This window comes from Carettochelys insculpta, chromosome 24 (genome assembly GCF_033958435.1).
Source record: "Carettochelys insculpta isolate YL-2023 chromosome 24, ASM3395843v1, whole genome shotgun sequence".
NCBI lineage: Eukaryota > Metazoa > Chordata > Testudines > Carettochelyidae > Carettochelys > Carettochelys insculpta.
This window is the reverse complement of record NC_134160.1, coordinates 6862908-6880541: the sequence shown is the minus strand read 5'-3', so window position 1 is coordinate 6880541 and position 17634 is coordinate 6862908. Positions and strand designations below refer to the sequence as shown.

The following is a 17634-nucleotide window of genomic DNA, read 5'->3' as shown; positions in this document are numbered from 1 at the left end:
CCCCCGGGTCTTACACCCTTCTGCTGGTTTCTGTGGCTATTGATGACTCCAGCTTGGTAAGTCAAATGAAGTGCAGTCAGGGATGGGGCTCATTCCCCGGCAGCATGACATCTTCCTCCAGGCAATTTTGAGGACAATGAACAGAAACCAGTGATCCAAATCTGTCTGCAGACCGTGCTCAGCATCGAAGCATCTACTCACCCCCCCCACTTTTGTTGGCTCTTTAGAGGATCGCTGTCAATGAAGGGTGACATTGCACACACAAGGAGTGAGTCCACCAAAAAAAGGGTGGTGCTCCCCTATCCTGGCCTGTGCCTAAAAACTAGCCCCAGCCAGAGAACACTCCTCTCACAGGGTCCCACCCTGCTCCAGTTGGGGATGAGAGCAAATCTCCCACTGAGTGCAGTAAGAAGAGGAACTGCAGCTGCTGAGCCCTTCTACCCTGCCAATCAGCAGGCCACGCTGCTGTGGTCTGTACTGTCTGCTCAGATTCAGCCTGTTAACCCTCCCCCTTTTGCCTCCAGGCCTAAAGCCAGGCAGCAGCTTGGACACCTAAAAGGGATGCTTAATCAGCAGCAGTGCTTTTTTTGGTTTAAAGGGAAAAAAGGAGCCAGTACTCAGACTGTACCCTGTTGCCTCCCTGCCACAGCCACTGCCACCCTGCCCCCCCCCCCACCAATCCTGCAGCTGGGGCTGCCAAAGTGCTGGTACTCAGTATTGGCAAGTACCGGCACAAGAAAAACACTGGTCTCCAGACACCAGGGGCAGCAGCTTTGCAGAAATGTTGGTGGTGTCAAGAATGCCCAGGGCCCAGAAGGCAACAGCCACATGCCCCTGTCCCACCCCTTGCTCCTCCCAGGCCACAACCCTCTCCCCTTTCCTTTGCCACTTGGTTCCCAGCTCCCCACCACTTGCAGGACCCTGGAAACTGAACAGCCCACCAGTGAACAGCCACACGGCTGGGGCAAGGCAGGGAGAAGGGGCTTTTAGCCTGCCTAGCTGCCCCACAGGCTGACAGCTGCAGAGCAGCTTCAAGTTCTGCTTAACTTGCATTAAAGCCAGTTATAGGCAACCTGAAGCCATGTATCGTGGGGGTTAACTACATGTGTATGTATCAGGGGGCGGCCGTGTTAGTCTGTATTTTCAAAAACAACAAGAAGTCCTGTGGTACCTAAAAAACTAACAGATATTTTGGATAGTAACAGAGAGGAAGCCGTGCTATCCTATACACTATCAAAACAAAAAGCAGTCAAGTAGCACTTTAAAGACTAGCAAAATGGGTTATTAGGTGAGCTTTCGTGGGACAGACCCACTTCTTCAGACCGTAGCCAGACCAGAACAGACTCAATATTTAAGGCACAGAGAACCAAAAACAGTAAGCAAGGAGGACAAATCAGAAAAAGATAATCAAGGTGAGCAAATCAGAGAGTGGAGGGGTGGGGGGGAAGGTCAAGAATTAGACTGAGCCACGTATGCAGACGAGCCCCTACAGTGACTCAGAAAGGAGCATAAGCTTTTGTGGCCAAAGACCCGCTTCGTCAGATGCAGCGATCCCCAGCAGGGGGCGCTATGTTCAGTACCAACCACCAACCCCCAGCTCCACGCCGCCCTAGAACTTTGCAGCTTCTTTGGCGGATAAGTCCCGCCCCCCCATGCCCTTTTGTCCAATCAGCCTCCACTCTGGCCTCGGGCAGCGACGACGGGCTACCAAGGGCGTCAATCCAGTGCTGTGCGGCCCAATGGCGAGGCGCGACAGGGGGGTGGGCTCGGGGAGGTCAGGCTGCACGGCCGGGCGTGCGGGCTGGTGAGCAGAGATGGCACCGACTGCGCAGGCTGAGGAAGGCGCAGGCCGAGGCTTCCGCAGGGGTCTGCGGGCCGTGCTGCTGGGGCCGCCCGGGGCGGGCAAGGGCACGCAGGTGAGGGCGGGGCGGCGGCGGCGGTCGCGCGTGGGCCCCGCAGGGCCAAGGTCACGGGTGTAATCCGGCCGGGAACCCAGGAGTCCGGCCGCCCCGCGCCCTCCGCCGGCGCGGGAACGGGACCCAGGCGTCCTGGCTCGCTCCCCCCCTCCCCCACTCCTCTGCCACTGGGGGCGGGGACAGAACCCAGGCGTCCTGGCTTCCCCTCCCCCCCCCCGCCACGCGACGTGGGGACGGGACCCAGGCGTCCTGGCTCCCCGCTCCCTGCCCCTTGGCTATCGGGGGTGGGGACCCAGGAGCCCTGGCCCTTGCTGTTTGCAGAATACTCCCCCCTCCACCCACCCATGCTTATCTTTGCTGGTACTTGATTTCCTTTAGCCACCCAGTGGACTCTCCTAACCTGTAGCATTTGTCTTCGAAAGGTTACAAACGCTTACGAATGTCGCTTCCCTTCACGCACCCCTGTAAGGTCAGCCGCATTCTTGGTGTCTTGTATAGGTGGAGGCTGGGGTGCGGAGAGTAGAAATTAGTTGACTGGAGCAGAGCTGATAATCGAACCGCAGCATTCACGCCTCCAGAATTCTGCTCTTGAAACACGCTGCTTCTTCGCTGCTCACAGCCATCAGCAGACAATTGTCCCCCCCCACCGACATGACAGCAGCACATGGCAAACCAGCTCTTTCTCCTGGTCCCGTTCCCCTGTGCCGAGAGCGCTCCTGTTTTCAGTCCCATTTGGCTTTCTCAGATCAGTTGCTTGAGGATTGTTCAGGTTCCCACTGGTGTAGAACATGGAAAGCTTTGCTTGGCTTAGCCCTCCTGTGGAGGGACCAAATGTGAATGTGCTGGGGCAGAATTGATGGGGGGAAAAAGGACCAAGCAGTGGTCTGGTGGTTGAGCTGTTTTCACCACCCTTCCTGCTGTGTGTACAGAGGGAAGATGTCTCAATCAGCAGTGAGGTAACTGCTTATGCCAAATACGCAGCTTCATGTTCCTCTTAGGATCTTCTCCCTAGCTCTTTGGTTGCCTGACAAATTATTTCACCTGTGTGAAAGAATGGAATTTCTCTGCTTCTTTGCATCACTTGGTCTCTAACCTTTCCCTTTAGCTTCTGCAAACTCCTTGCTCTTCATTCTGCTTGGGAGCATGGTCCTAGGGCACGTCAAAATTATTTCGCAGCTTCTCATTGCCAAACCAGCTCTTTTGTGCCAACCATCTAGTCCAGAAATGGGAATGTTATGGTCCACAGGCTGCAACTGGTCCATCAGCTGTTTTAATCTGGCCCACACAGATCCCACTGGGGAGCCAGGATCTAGGGCTTACACAGCTTCGTGCATGCTGTGGCTCCCAGAAGCAGCCCAAATTTCTCATCCCCAGCCCCATGCCCCTAACCAGAACCATCCAAACTCTCTCCTCCAGAAAGTACAATCCCAGCTGGAGCCATTGCATTCCCTCACTCAACTCCCCATCCCAGCCCAGGGCCCCCTCCCTTACCCTGAGCCCCTCATTTATTGCCACAACCCTCAAGCCAGCACCTCCAGCTGGAGCCCTCACTCTGTCCTGCATCCCAACCCCAATTTTGTTAGGGTTCGTGGCTCACCATACAATTTCTATACCTACATGTGGCCCTTGGGGCAAAATGTTTGCCCACCCCTTTCTAGTCTAAAATCCAAACATGGTTTGGTCACATTAATCTTTAGCGTTTTAATGTCGCTTTTGTCACCGTGAAGTGAAATTATTTCCTTGTGATAAGAGCTTCCCTTGTAGAGAATCAGTGGGATCTGTTCCAGGAATTAGCCGGAAATTCACTTCTTGTTTTCTCCCCTCGCAGGCTCCTAAACTTGCTGAAACCTATTGTGTATGTCACCTGGCAACAGGTGACATGCTGAGGGCCATGGTGGCTTCAGGATCAGAGCTGGGTAAAAGGCTGAAGGAGACCATGGACACTGGCAGGCTGGTAGGTGTGGTGAGATGGATGCTGCTAATAAAAGTACTGATCGTGCGAGTTTGTTGAGGACTGAAACAAGGCAGTTAAAAAAAAATCCCGGCCTACGATGGTAGAAATGCTGGAACCACTGATAGAGCCAGGCCAGAAAATTAAGAACAGGTTGCAGGAAAAATGTGGGATTTCCCTTCCTTTCCCCCTAATGTCACAGGAAAGGTGTCTTGTAAAGACGCTTCTCCCTTTTCTGCATAGATCTGAGTTTTCCTCGCTAAAATTTTTGTCTTCGTAACTTCTAGTTTTCCCTTGTAGTTGATCTGTTTTTGCAGAACACAGAGTAAATCCTGATTAATCAGCTTTTGGCTGATAAACATTCCCAGTTACACCCAAAGGGTGGTTATGTCCCTGTGTTTGCAGGAACAAGTATTACAGCTCTGACATTCCTAAACCATCTCCTCACATGGTGCTTCTAAGTCCCGCAGAGGGAAGATTCAAATTATCCAAAGGTTTCATATGTCTCCTGAGTTCTTCAGATAGTTGTGGGTCACCTCTGAGGTGAAAGTAAGGCCTTAAGAACCAGTCACATCACCAGTTACAGATACATTAACCACTTCCATGGGAAAACGGCTTGGTTTGGAGTCCAAATGATGGTTATTCTTGGTTCCTATATCACATGTCATCCAAGCATTTCGTTAAGGTGGGTAAATCTGAGTGGGAAAACTGAGGTGAGAGGTGACATAACTTGCTCCAGATAACCGCTGGAGCAGAGATGTGTTTGCTCCCAGGCTGCTGTTATCTCTATTGCACCATTTTGTCTCCCATTTGCATAGCTTCTACCCAGGTTCAGACCTTAAATCTCTTGTCTTTCCTTCCTCCTCTGTCCCTCCATGTGAAGCTGAATGATGCTGTTTGCCAGTAGCAGGCTTTAGTATTCTTAAGAAAACTCCTCCAGAAGGCTTTGCAGTGGAACAGTGAGCCTGCTTCTCTTCAGCCTTCACACAGTGCTTCCATTGGGGCATTCAGCCCGCATCATTCACAATTGGTTGTGAAAGATAGGAACACTGTCGAGAAAGTCCAGCAGTTACCCTGCACGTGTGTGTTACTGGGAACACTACCCTTCATTGGCAATATATTTATTAGCATATTCTGGCTTTCAGATAACTATGGAAGTACAGCCATCCCAGCATCCATCTTTGGAACTTGTGTTTGCGTTTAAAAAGTGTCACTTTTCCTTTCACCAGCCACAGGATCAAGGAAATAACCCTAAATTTTAACCAAACCACCCAGCTTCTACTGCATCATCTGCTCTAGGGCTCTTGCCTCTAAAGCAAGGAAAAAGCCCACAGCTGGCCCATGTCAGCTGTCTGGGAATCAGGCTTTAGGGCTGTTTCATTGCTGTGTAGTCTTGGGGCTCACTGAAGCTTTGCAAGCTCTCAGGCCTCAGAAATCAGTACACGAAAATGAAAAAGCCCCAGTCCTGCGAGCCTGATTCAGCTGGAATGGGCCAGACATAGGTTTGTAGTTGCTGTGTGGACATACTGTAGCCTACCCAAAACCCTAGCACCAGACTCTGCTAAGCTCCCATTGCACACATCAGGGATAACATCACTGAAGACAATGTGGAGTTACTTTGGAATTAAGCCAGTAACATTTGGCCACTGGTCTATATTGGTGTCTTCTAGGCTATGTCTACATGACACCCTAAACTCGAAATAAACTATGCAATTTGCACAGCTTATTCGAACTCAATTTCAGAGTAGGCTTTTTGGCATGTGGCGCTGTTTAGAGAGTGCCAAATGTTGAAATAAAGTGCTCTTTCGAGGTATCCCTTACCCCTGTGACGAGGATGACAAAATAGCATACCCATTATTTTGAAATATTTTCTGAAATAACAGGACTGTTACATAGACGAGGGCAGCTATTTTTGAATACCGTGTTTTCCCAAAATAGCTCCCACAGTGTGGACATAAGCCCAGAGTCATCTTTGTCCCAAGTAGCGTGGGGAAGCCAAACGAGGCCTAGAAGCTGCAAACGTCCATATGCGTGCTTCGCTTGAAGCACGTGACTTCAGTGAACAGGGTTATTCATGTGCCAGCCATTAAAAATTGTATGTAACTATGCCAGAATGGGGCCTTCCTGCCTCCACAGAGGAAAGGGTAAAATTGTGCATTTCTCAGCACCCTTTTTTTCCCACAGTAAACAAAATAATCCTTTACCTATGTTAATAGATGTTGACTCCTGCCTGTGGACTCTTCCAACATCAGTGAATCCTCAGCTAAAGATTCCCATAATACTTTTCACTGGTCCATGTTGCAATTATTTTACTCAGCATTAATTATATTGCACGCCCAGAGAAAAGGTTGTTGTTTTGCAGTGGTTTTGTTGCACATAGGAGCAGGTGCAGACTAGGTACTCATGATTCCTGGGCTCTGATGTGTATGTTTAGTGGCTAAGAGGTGTGGAAACAACTTCAGAGAAGTCAGCTGAATTGCATGAGTGTGCCTTATGGTCCATTGTGCTTAAGATAGAACTAGTTGGCTAGTCTGGTCTGTTTCCTGTTTTTACAAGCTGCCTGTCGCTTTCTTCCAAGGTGAGCGATGAGATGGTGGTGGAACTGATTGAGAAAAACCTGGAGACTGCTCCCTGTAAAAATGGCTTCTTGCTGGATGGCTTCCCTCGCACGGTTAGGCAGGCAGAGATGGTACGTGACTCCACATGCCCGAGCTCAGTAGCTCTTGTTACAGCTCTGTGCCTGTGCCCAGCCTTGTCTCCAGAGGAGACCTGATGCTGTCTGAATGCTCTGTGACAGGGTATGGGTGTACTTAAGGGGACTGGTTTCTCTTACAGCTGGATGAGCTTATGGAGAAGAGAAATGAGAAGCTAGATTCTGTGATTGAGTTCAGCATTCCAGATTCCTTACTCATCCGGAGGATCACTGGACGGTAATAATTCTCCTTCCTAAACATCAGGGAGTGTGAAACCTGTTGCCTGTGACTTGCCTGGGTCTAGCCCATGCAGGGCGTGCCATGGCTGGAGCACCAGCACTGGGTCCCCACTGTGGGCCAGGAGGGAGCCCTGAGCCTTGCAGGCCCTGTCAAGACACTGTGGCTGGGGAGCAGCTCTGCTTTCTGCAGAGAAGCTCTCCCTGCAGGCATCACTCCCTCTTGCTCCGCTGGCTGCACTTCCTCGCCAATGGGGAGCGGTGGGGGGCAGTGCCTGCACAGAGTGCTTCCCTGCAGCCAGCAGAACTGGGAGGAGCCATCTCTTCTTCCCCTTCCTGGGAGCTGTACCCGGTAGATGTCTCTGTCCCCTTCTGAACTTCCTGCCCAGACTGTGCGCCCCCGGTGCCCCCATTGCACTCCTGCACCGTCCCTCCCATTCAGACCTTGCACTTTCTCCCAGCTCAGTTATGCACCCCACCTTCCTCCCAGACCCCCCACCGCTAGCCTGCTCCCTGGCAGCCCCTTCCTGCACATTAAGCCCCTCATTTTTGGCCCTACCCCAGAGCTTGGGGGAGGTCCCACAAAATCATCTATTCCAGGGCCCCCAGAAGAGTTAATCCGACCCTGTGATAATCCCTGAGTTTTAGCGTCTTCCCCCACGTGAGGCTGGACTTGGAGGGGATTGAGTGGGAGTGTCTTTTTCCTGGTTCTCAGTAGGGGGCCACATCAGTGAGAGAATTTTTCATCCTCACTTGATGGCCAGGTCAGGGAGGATTTTTTTTTCTTCTCACTTGTGCATGGCTCAAGACTGACTTTTTTTCTTAAGGGTTGGTGGCCCCTGAACCAGAAAAGCTTCCACATCCCTGCTCTACAAATCGGCCCGAGCCCATTTTTCCTATTGTTTCCCTAGTGCTTTGGAAGAATGCAGTGAGCTTTGGTTCCTGTGGTTGTTTAGCCCTGCATGGAGCCAGCTGTGTCACCCTCCCTCAATCCTGGCTGGCTTCTGCTTTTGCTGCACTCCCTCTTTGCTGCACAGAGATACAAGATTCTGCTGCCACACCTCAGTGCTGACTTGTGGCACACCCTGCTGTTCTGGTTTGCCTGGAGCAGAGTCGATCTGTCTGCCACAGATAGTGGTTGGTGACGTGTCTAAGCATCAGGAGCAAATGTTAAATGCTGATGGTTTATGCTGTATTACCTCTCGTGTTGTCCCTGCTTCATTGTAATACCTTGCAAAAGGAAATGTCTTTTATTTATATACAGAGAGAGACACACACCTATATCATAGAGCTGGGAAGGGACCTTCATCGAGTCCAGTCTCCCACACTTAAAGTAGGACCTTTCACCTTTTTAAATCTGTTTGCCCCTAAATGGCCTCCTCAAGGACTGAGCTCACAACCCTGGGTTTACCAGGCTGATGCCCAAACCACCGAGCTATCCCTCCTCACTAAGTGCTGTCAGACATGACTGTCAGTCCAGCAGAAGTTCTCCATTATGCCATCTGGACTTTTAAAATCTGGAGTGGCAGATGATTGCTCCCTAGTCCCTGTGCAAAATACCCCTGCTTCCACACACCCCACCTCCCCAAGTACAGCACCATTTCTTCAGCTCCCTAATAACATGCTTGATTGAATCGACCAGGGAATTTTTTGTTTGTCCTGCCGTGGGTGTTTCTTCTGCCGACTGAGGTTTGGCTGTCCTCTTCTCTGAGTTCAGAGAGACTTTGCTGAGCCTTGTTTTCGATTTTAGGCTGATCCACCCAGCGAGTGGCCGCTCCTACCATGAGGAATTCAACCCCCCTAAAGAGCCCATGAAGGATGATGTATGTGAGCTACTGATAAGTTTTTCTGGAGGTCTTATTTAAATTACCTTCAATTCAAAGACAGAGCAGTAACCGAGCTTTTACTGCTTTGTCTTCATGTATTGTCGCCTCCTTTGACGAGAGAGGAGTTTGTGGCGTCACTGGTGGAGGGGAGGGTTCTGCTAGAACGTTACAGGCTGTGGATTTGGCCCATTCACTGCTGTTGTCTTTATCAGGTCACCGGGGAGCCCTTGATCCGCCGTTCTGATGATAACGAAGCGGCTTTGAAAACTCGTCTGAAGTCCTATCATACCCAGACCACCCCTCTAGTAGACTACTACTCCAAGCGAGGGATCCATACAGCTGTGGATGCCGCTCAGTCCCCTGACGTGGTGTTTGCCAGTATCTTGGCAGCCTTCTCAAGAGCAACATGTAAAGACCTGGTTATGTTTATTTAGGGCTCTGCTGGTACAGTGCACGCTCTTCTCCTCTGGGGTCAGCGAGAGGGGACCGCCAGCTAAGAGACTGGAAGGAGGTGGTGGGGATGACAGCCTGAAAGAGGGCTGTGCAAAGTGTCAATTAAACAAGCACTTGCTGGTTTGTTCTTTGGCACATGCGAACATGTTGGTGTGTTTCTGCAGGTGTGTGTATGTGTGTGTGTAAGAGAGGCGATAGCCTGAAGAGGGCGCAGTGAGACTGCACCAGCCATTTGCTGCTAGTAACGTGTTTATATCCAATCAGGCCAAAAATGAAAGTGTTTTCTTGAGTCCTATTTATTTGGAAAACAGCTGCATTTTTCCTACTGCTCAGTCTGCTTGGCGGGGACCCAGCAAAGAAGAGGCAGGAGTGCTGATGGCCATGGCTGATCTGTGGGGGAGAGGGGTTGTCCATGCCTCAGTGCATGGCTATGGACAATAAAACACTGTCTCCTGGACGGAAGTGTGTGTTGTCTGTGTGGGAGGAGGAATGAATGCAAAACTATGTGAGTGGAGAATCTGTTGCTTAGCACCATTTTAGAACAGAAACTTCTACCCTGCAGTACAGGTCCTATGTATGTTACACAGTTTGAGCACCACAGCAGCCAGCACAGATTTCCTGGAGGAGAATCCCAGTCCCAGTTTGACTCTTAAAGCTTGGTCTGTACTAGGCAGGTAAGATGATTGCAGAAATGGCAATTGCATCGCGAGAATTGACTTATCTGCAATTGACTTACCTGGCTGTCCCCACAGAGGGAGGTCCCTGGGAGAAACCCTCCTGTTGATCTCCCTTACTCCCCATGAGAGCGAGTAATACGGGGTTGACTGCTGACCCCAAATAGTTCAATTTTGTGTCTCCACCAGGTGCACACAATTGAACTCCAGAAGATTAACCCTGAGTGGGTCGATCTTCCCCATGTTATGGACAAGGGGGAAGGTGAGCGTAAGCAAAAGGAAAGTCCCCTTTGGCAAGGAGCTGAGGCAGGAAGTACGTTCCATGGATTCTGCCATCTGCTTGTGTCCTGATCATGGGCAATGACCCTGCTTTGTTGCTTTACTCAAGGGTCGAACAGCCTTATTTCCAAACATGTCCTTCATCAGGGAGTGTGCGATAAAGCCGCAACCCACACTTCACGTGTCCTTGAGCCCTTCTGACTGGCCTAACGATACCACAGAAATGTACTCAAGTGTCTCGAGCCAGCTCAAGTGCTCATGCACGTTCTGTGCTGCAGGGTGTTGGTTTGAACATGACAGGGGTCCTGTTGTCGTCCTGGTAAAAACAAGGCTGCTCTGAAATTAATGAACTCTGTCCTGTGTGGAAATCTCAACAGTATGTGGAGGCTTCTGGTATAAATGTTTATTGGCCCAGGTGAAGCTGGGCGTCCTTTGACCTTCAATGTGTTTTTCTGACTTGGTGTAACAGGCTGTTTAATCTTACTGTGCGTCAGGGATGTGGAGTCTGTACTGACCTGCTGGAAGGATTGGCCCATTCAGTTTGTGGTTCAGCCAGGACCAAGAGGCATTATTTCCTCTTTTTGTCCATGGTTTCTTGTTTCACTGTGCTCCTGGCCAGCCTTTTCTGTGAAGTACAGCCGTCCCCTGCCCCTTTCAGCATAACCCCAGAAACTGAAAGCAGTCTTGTTGCTGCTGTTCTCTGAAAGCACATGACTAGGTAGAAAAGGGCTTGGAGGAAAATAGAAGTTTAGAAGCTGTTGCTTTATTTGGGTCTTCCCCAACTTCCACTGTCTTGCCATTGTATTTCCTCTTCCTTCATTGCAGCATGCTCTGTGGTTGTACTGCCAGTGGGACTCTGGGTGTAGATGCCCTGGTGAGAGCAGGTAGGAGACGCCAGTTTAGGAATATAAAGAGGCTGGTTATAGACAGCCATGGAAATGAGTTTCTGATGGAGCCATTGCTGTGTAGTTGCTAGGGCCCTACCCAATTCACAGCCATGAAAAATGCTTCCGGACTGTGAAATCTGGATGCCCCCTATGAAATTGGGGGGTGGGGTGGGTGTACATGTGTGTCTGTGTCCATCCCCTTTTATCCTGTATGATAAAAATGTCATGTGGAAGTAAGGGAGAAGAGTGGAAACGGGTGTTTCTCAAAATGGGGGTCCTGACCAAAAATGGCATTTCAGCAGGGTCACAGGGTTATTTGTGGGGTGGGTGGCGGTTGGTATTGCCGGACTTATTTTTGCACGTTCAGGGCTGGGCAGCCAGTGAATGCTGGCTGCTAATTGAGGGCGAGTCCTGCAGGCGACAGCATATATGTAAAAATGGCAATACCGTCCCATGCCGTCCTTCCGCACTGCTGCTGGCAGTAGCTCTGCCTTTAGAGCTGGGCTTCCAGCTAGCAGCGAGCACTCACCAGCTCTAAAGCCAGTGCTGCTAGCAGCAGTGCAGAAGTAAGAGTAGAAGTACTCCAACCTCTCCACAACAACCTTAATACGCTCGCTCCACTCTTCCCCATGACAGTTCCTTTTGGGTTGGGATCCCTACACTTACAACACCCTGAAATTTGAGATTTAAATAGTTGAAATCATGAAACTTACCATTTTAAAAATCTTCTGATCATGAAATTAACCAAACTTGGCCATGAATTTGGTAGGGCCCTGGTAAGTGCCTAAGCTAATAGAGAAACTCTCCCTTGATTATAAACAGCTCTTGTCTCAGCTCCTGTTTGAATCTCTTGAGGTTACTGAGAAGGGGAGCCCATGCAGAAATAGTGAGATTTCCAATAAATCTTCTGAATTTGGGAAACAGCACATCCCACCCTGTGCGTAATCGGCATCTTTCCTACATGTCAGCCTCATTCTGCTGTTGACAATGATTCAGTTTGGTTTTCATTTCTTAAATCTGTTTTTTTTTTTTTTTTTTTTTTTTTTTTTTTTTTTGTTTCTCATTTGTTCCAGCTCAGTGACTCCGTGAGCCAGACAAGACACCACCAAAGCCTGCATGCTCCATCACCTCACTCCATCCCTTCCCTTTGGGAGAAGGGGGGGCTTTTAGGGAAGGGGTGGGTCATGGCTGATTTGGAGAAAGGGAGGGGCAGAAACAGAAAGCAGTGGTTTGTTTCCCATCAGAATCATGTTCAAGAGGAGAGTCATCTTTTTTCATTTAAAAAAAAAAAAAACCCGAAGGATTTGGGGAGGAAAAACCCATTGTGCTGTATGAAAATGCATTTCTGTGCCAAAGATCAGACCACTGAGCCTTTGCCTTGCTATGAGCGTTGGACTTGGTGCAATTTCAAGCTTCCAAATGAGATTCCTGGTACTGCCTCCGCTTGGCAGTGCTACATGGTTCCTTTTTCCCCTAAGGCCGTTGTCAAATTTTTGGTTTTTTGTTCTTTTGTTTTTATTTTACTTTCTAAACTTAATTCCCCCACTTCAGGACCAAAATGACTCCTTAGCTCTGTCATGCAGGAAATAGCTGACTCAATTGTACTTCTCTTGTGTCTTGAATATGTTGGCCCTCCTGTAACAAGGCAGAGGTGGTCTGAGGAGCCCTCTGCTTCTGTGTGATGTCACCAGGGACCAGAGTTCTAGCCCCAGCCTTCCATTTTTCTGGTCTTGATCAAGCCAAACTTCCTGAAATGCTGCAGGAATACATAGGATTTTACCTCCTCTCCCTTGACTGAGGAAGCGACAATGAATTGGATTCTTTTTGCCTCTCTCTACAAACCAAATGCTGCTTTGTCTAGTTTCTGAATCAATAAAACATGCTTTAAATTTTGTATCGGTAGCTGCGTTCCTCTCATTTTGACCTGCACGCAACACAGGTGGGCAGAGGGGATATGTACTGTAGGCTACCAGTAACTGAGAGGGTCAAGGATAACTAGAAAGTCCATCTTGAGAACTCCTTCTGTATTTAGCAAACATGCCTTGTCATTTTCTTTCTTATTTAAGTTTAAGACTCTATTACAACAGCGATCATTCCGAGTGCATGGCTTGTCTGTCAGTCTATATAGAGAAACTAGAGGCAAAGTCCTTTGAGTTTTTACCCAACTTGTAAGGAGCTCACCTGTGTGTTTTCATAGCTGACACGATCTCTTAAAGAGTTTCGTATCAAAGAGGCAGCCATGTTAGTCTGTACACACAAAAACAATGAGAAGTCCTGTGGCACCTTATAGACTGCAGACCTGTTAGTGTATAAGGTGTCCCAGGACTTCTCATTTTTAAGAGTTTTGTAGCTCTATTGCCATGTGCTTTAATATAGCCCTATATTCTTTCCCTCCCAAACTGAGACTGCAAGTTGTCTTAGTGCTTGTGGGGGTAGTTGTTCTGCACTGTAATCTGGGACCTTCACATTCATATGTGCTACCTATGAATCCTCCCGGTCTAACAATGCGCAATTTCTGCAGTATAGATGGCATTACGCACATCATCTTCCTTTTATCCCCACCTGCTCAGACATTTGTGGATTTTCTGATGTATTCCTGAAAACATCTTTCTTGACATGCTGGTAAACTCTAGGTGTGGTCTACCCTTGTTGCTATTTTCAGGGGTGCCCTGCTGTTGGGCAATGTGCAAACAGACAGCATGCCGCTGTGCACTCTCAATCTGCTATTTTTTGGCAATATCTTCTGTGAGCAGGAGCTTTCCATATTTCTCTTCTGTGCCTTGGAATTCCGTAGTGTTTGTCTTAGGGCTTTGGGGTGAGTATTTTCTTCACATTTTGAAGGCAAGCTCATGAGTCTGTGGGTTTTGTGGCATTGTTTGTAGCCCCTTTTGATAGATTAGGTTCTGCCTAGTCCTTAACTGGTTTTTTTTTTTTAATGCTTTACCTGCCTTTGCTAAAGCCACCACCCTAAGTACTTTGACAAGGTTTCTAGAACTGAGTGACTCAGGGCATTGGCCAACCCAACAGTGTTTTTTGAAAGCAAGCAAGGTGCAGAGTTGCACTGTGCCTCCACACAGCTGGCCAGGTTTCTCTTGTGAATGTCTGCCAGAGCACAGCTTCTGTTTAGTACTTATGCATCCATGACCTACCCCACTGTTTCCACCCCATTGACCTTGAGTGTTGTGAGCTGGAGATGCTTTGCCAGTGTGGTAAATCATTCCTGTTAAATGGCTTTTCACCCTTGCAAGCTACTTAGCCTGTGCTTTTCAGAAGCATGTTCATATTTTATATAGAACTCATTCAGCAGCAGGGGAAGAGAATATGCCGTATGTATAGCACTAAGACCAGCAGGGCATAGGGCATTGTGTCACAGTGTCATTCAGAACAAATCAGCAGTCGTGTAGCACTTTAAAGGCTAACAAAATAGTTTATTCGTTGATGGGCTTTCATGGGGCAGACCCACTCCTTCAGATCTGGAAATAGCCAGCATCATTCAAGGTGATGCGAATTGTTCTGCTAAGCAGCAGTCTCCCAAGGAGAAGCAGCTCTTTAGGCTGCAGAAAGCATCAAGCTGCTTTTCCTTCAGGAGCGTGCTGCAGACCTCAACAGTAAACCCATGCCCAGATCCAAAATTACTATCTGCATCTTTATCATTTTTTGCAGATGTGTCAGTATCTGCATGCCCAGCTGTGCATGCAGGTAGCAGATTTGTAGGGCCCTAAATACAAAATTTGTATTTGTAAGAATGAGCTGCAGATATCAGTCCCTTAAGGTCCCATCCTGTCCCTCCCACCCCTTTATTTGTATTGCAGTGGAATTTAAAAGGGATTCCCTTATTTTTATCCTGTCATCCCTGCCTTTCTGTCTGGATCGCCCCCAGCCCTGTTTCTCTTGGTTGCTGCCAGGCGTAGCTTAGTAAATGAGCTGGCAGGAGCGGAAGGGGAGAGATCCACAGGATGGAGTTCCCATTCTGTTGCTATGGTAACAGTTTCCAAGTGAAACCCCAAACACTGCAAAGAGCACATCAATGTGATGGGAAGCAGCTATTGGCTGGGAGGCCAGGGCTGCTGGATGATAAGGAACGTGGGGACAGAACAAGAGAAGCTGTTGCAGCTGCTGAGTGAACTGGAGCCCAGAGCAGGAGAACAGGGATGGACCCACAGTAGGTAAGAAAGGAGACCTGTTTCCCAAGCCCTATGATGCTTTCCTATTGCCCCATAAGGGATCAGGGAGAGCTGATCCAATAGGAAGATATTGAGGGTCCATTGACCCCCTCACCTTTTCTGAGTTTCTATAAGGTTGCCCATCACTTTGGTATCTGAGTCGTCTTTCCTGGTCCCTATCTTGGGTTCCCCCACTGTTCTTGGCATTTGTGCTGATTTCAGCTGGCTCTGAGGTACAAACCATAGTACTTGGCACTGCAAGCTGTGTGAGTTACTCCAAAGCTCTGCGTGCTCTTGTCTGTGCTAGGTCAGAGCCAGAACTGGGGGCAGGAGGTGGCTGAGCACCATTAACTTGTGAGAGTGCATGCCAGTGAATGGAAAGCAAAGAAGGGGGTGGACCAGGAGGGACTTACGTTCCCTGAGCTTCACGGCAGTGCTAGAGAAGAGGTGCTGTTGAGCATTGCGAACGTACCTGGAAGTGGGAAGCAGAGCTCCCTTGTAGGGCGAGAAGGTGCCCCATTGTACAAGTGAATTTGAGATTTGGAATGATCCAATCTCCATGACTCACACCCAGTTTAACGACGTTGGTGAAACAGGCAGGTACAAGGGGCTCCAGTTGAAAAATTCATGTGGGAGATCCTAGATGATTGGTTACCAAAGGTCTGTGATGTTGTTATGGCTGAGGCTAAGAAGCATTGGTGGGGAACCACTGCTCAGCCTGCAATTCCTGAGTGTTTTCTAGTTTTGGCTGGATGATAATCCTGCAGGCCAGGGAAGCAGGATAATGACAGGACTCAGTATTTGATGTCACGTTGCTTTGCTGCAGAACGGCTGCATCTATTCAACTGGTATACGAAATCCAGAGTGAGTTGCAGTGTGGTGTGGACTTAAGTGCTATTAAGACCTAATGCTGGCGAGCTGCGCAGAGGTAGATTTCATCTGTTTATTACCTAGTAGCCAGTTGACCCAGTGGTGCTCAGGTATTTAAGTAAGATATTTTTTTTTAGGTTTGGAAAATACAAGGAAAAAGGCTGTGGTTTATGCAAATGATTGGGGGCTAATTGTGGGAGACCATGGGAGGTGGGAGTTGGGATAGACAGGCACCTACGTCTCCCAGCTGAGTGGAGAGCCCTGTCGCCATGTGGCCACTGTTTTCCTGCTTGGCTAGCCCAGTAGTCACTCCGCTGTATCTCTGTTCCCTGCAGTATGTCATCTTCCTGTCAGTGCCCCTCCCTTTCCATGTTCTGGGAAATCCTGGGATTTCAGGCATTTCCCACTTTCCAGGCACAACCAAACCCTGTCCTTGACTTCTGATATAGAGTCAGGGTATAGAGTATTGTGGTCATAGCTCTTACAGTTTAAGAGGAGTTCTTGAACAAACGTAGCACTGACACTGACAGACAGATGCACTCTAAAATATATACTAGGTGGGCAAGGTTTTCACACTAACCTTTGAAGAAAACTGCTGGTTTAACAGTTACATTTCCAGGGCATGGTATTATAGCATTTTTGTTCCTTCATGGAGGCCAGAGGCGTGTCATCAGCAGTGGTAGCAAGGTAGTTATGATAAAATGTCTATTCTGCCAGCGCTTCACTATATCAACACCTACAACATGCATGTGATTGGGAAAACCATAGCCGGGGTAGGAAGAATAATTGAAGCAGACTGTCAGCCAAGTGTGGGTGGTGTCTAAAATCTCCCCCGCAGTGCTTAGAAAATAAAAAGTCAGGATTGGAAAGACTGGAAAACAAGCCTCAGTAGGAACGTAGCTGCAACACTTAAAATGCAGGCGGGGACGCATGCCAGTAAAATTATGGGCATTGGCTTATGCTTGCCTCATTAAAACCATTTAACGATCTTTCCCACGTACGTGGGAGCATAATACTCCATTGAAAGGCTGCAGGACTGAAAGCTACAAAGGTACCCGGTGAGTGTTGTATAACAGGTATTGTGGAGAGACGAGCCTTAGAAACACGGGAAAGGGGGGGCGAGGGGATTCTTCACGTGGCTGTTTGCTGGGCTGTACCGTTACCCATAGCTCTGTTAACCACTTCCACAAGTGGTGCTGGTTCTGTGCAGAGCTACCGGGGATGGCTCAGGGTGAGCTACTCTGCAGGTTCTTTTGGGGTGATTATGTACACAGCTAACACTGCTGCCCCTGAGTTCACTGGATAGTGCTGGGTTTAAGCCCTTCCATTTTAAAGGCCTTCCTGGGCTTTTAGGAACTGGCTTTTTGCAGGAGAGGACTGTGGTGCCATCTCCAGAGCCATCCTGTCCATAGGATGAGCTGGGGCAGCCGTCCGAAGCCCCAGGCTTTTGGGGGGCCTGAAGCACCTGCCCTAGTCATCCCATGGACGGGAGGGGGAGGGTAACCTGAGGCCAGTGGTTGGGTGCAGCAGTGAGGGAGGTAGCAGCTGGGGGTCACCGCCCATGCTCACCATGCTGGCAGGGAGAGTGGCAGTCTGCTCTGTTCCTCTCCACTCTGCCATGCCACCCGCCTAGCCGCTGAGCCACACTTCTGCACAGCAGCAGGAACTGTGGCAGAGAGAGCAGGC

The 17634-nt window shown here is 49.1% G+C and overlaps 1 protein-coding gene across 4 annotated transcripts; it reads left to right on the top strand.

The window, feature by feature from the left end:
- Positions 1-1746: 1746 nt before the first annotated feature.
- On the top strand, positions 1747-12809 carry AK2 (adenylate kinase 2). Of its 4 annotated transcripts, none has more exons than XR_012642404.1 (8): positions 1747-1916; positions 3745-3870; positions 6446-6556; positions 6703-6797; positions 8547-8619; positions 8835-9749; positions 10854-10912; positions 11989-12809. XR_012642404.1 is itself a non-coding variant. In XM_074976111.1 (8 exons), exons 1-7 carry the CDS (start codon positions 1815-1817, stop codon positions 10892-10894), a joined length of 744 nt encoding a protein of 247 aa, XP_074832212.1. In that variant the 5' UTR covers positions 1747-1814; the 3' UTR covers positions 10895-10912; positions 11989-12809. The 4 variants fall into 4 exon arrangements, 3 of the variants coding, with proteins under 3 accessions (XP_074832212.1, XP_074832213.1, XP_074832214.1); XM_074976111.1 differs by having other exon boundaries at positions 8835-9030; XM_074976113.1 differs by lacking the exon at positions 10854-10912 and having other exon boundaries at positions 1750-1916; positions 8835-9030.
- The last annotated feature ends 4825 nt before the right edge of the window (positions 12810-17634 follow it).

Bases quoted from the DNA above. Each gene is read 5' to 3' on its own strand.
- AK2 (XM_074976111.1), top strand. From the start codon at position 1,815: ATGGCACCGACTGCGCAGGCTGAGGAAGGCGCAGGCCGAGGCTTCCGC. The intron at 1,917-3,744 runs GTGAGGGCGGGG...CTCCCCTCGCAG, and splicing joins GGGCGGGCAAGGGCACGCAG to GCTCCTAAACTTGCTGAAAC. The intron at 8,620-8,834 runs GTATGTGAGCTA...TGTCTTTATCAG, and splicing joins AAGAGCCCATGAAGGATGAT to GTCACCGGGGAGCCCTTGAT.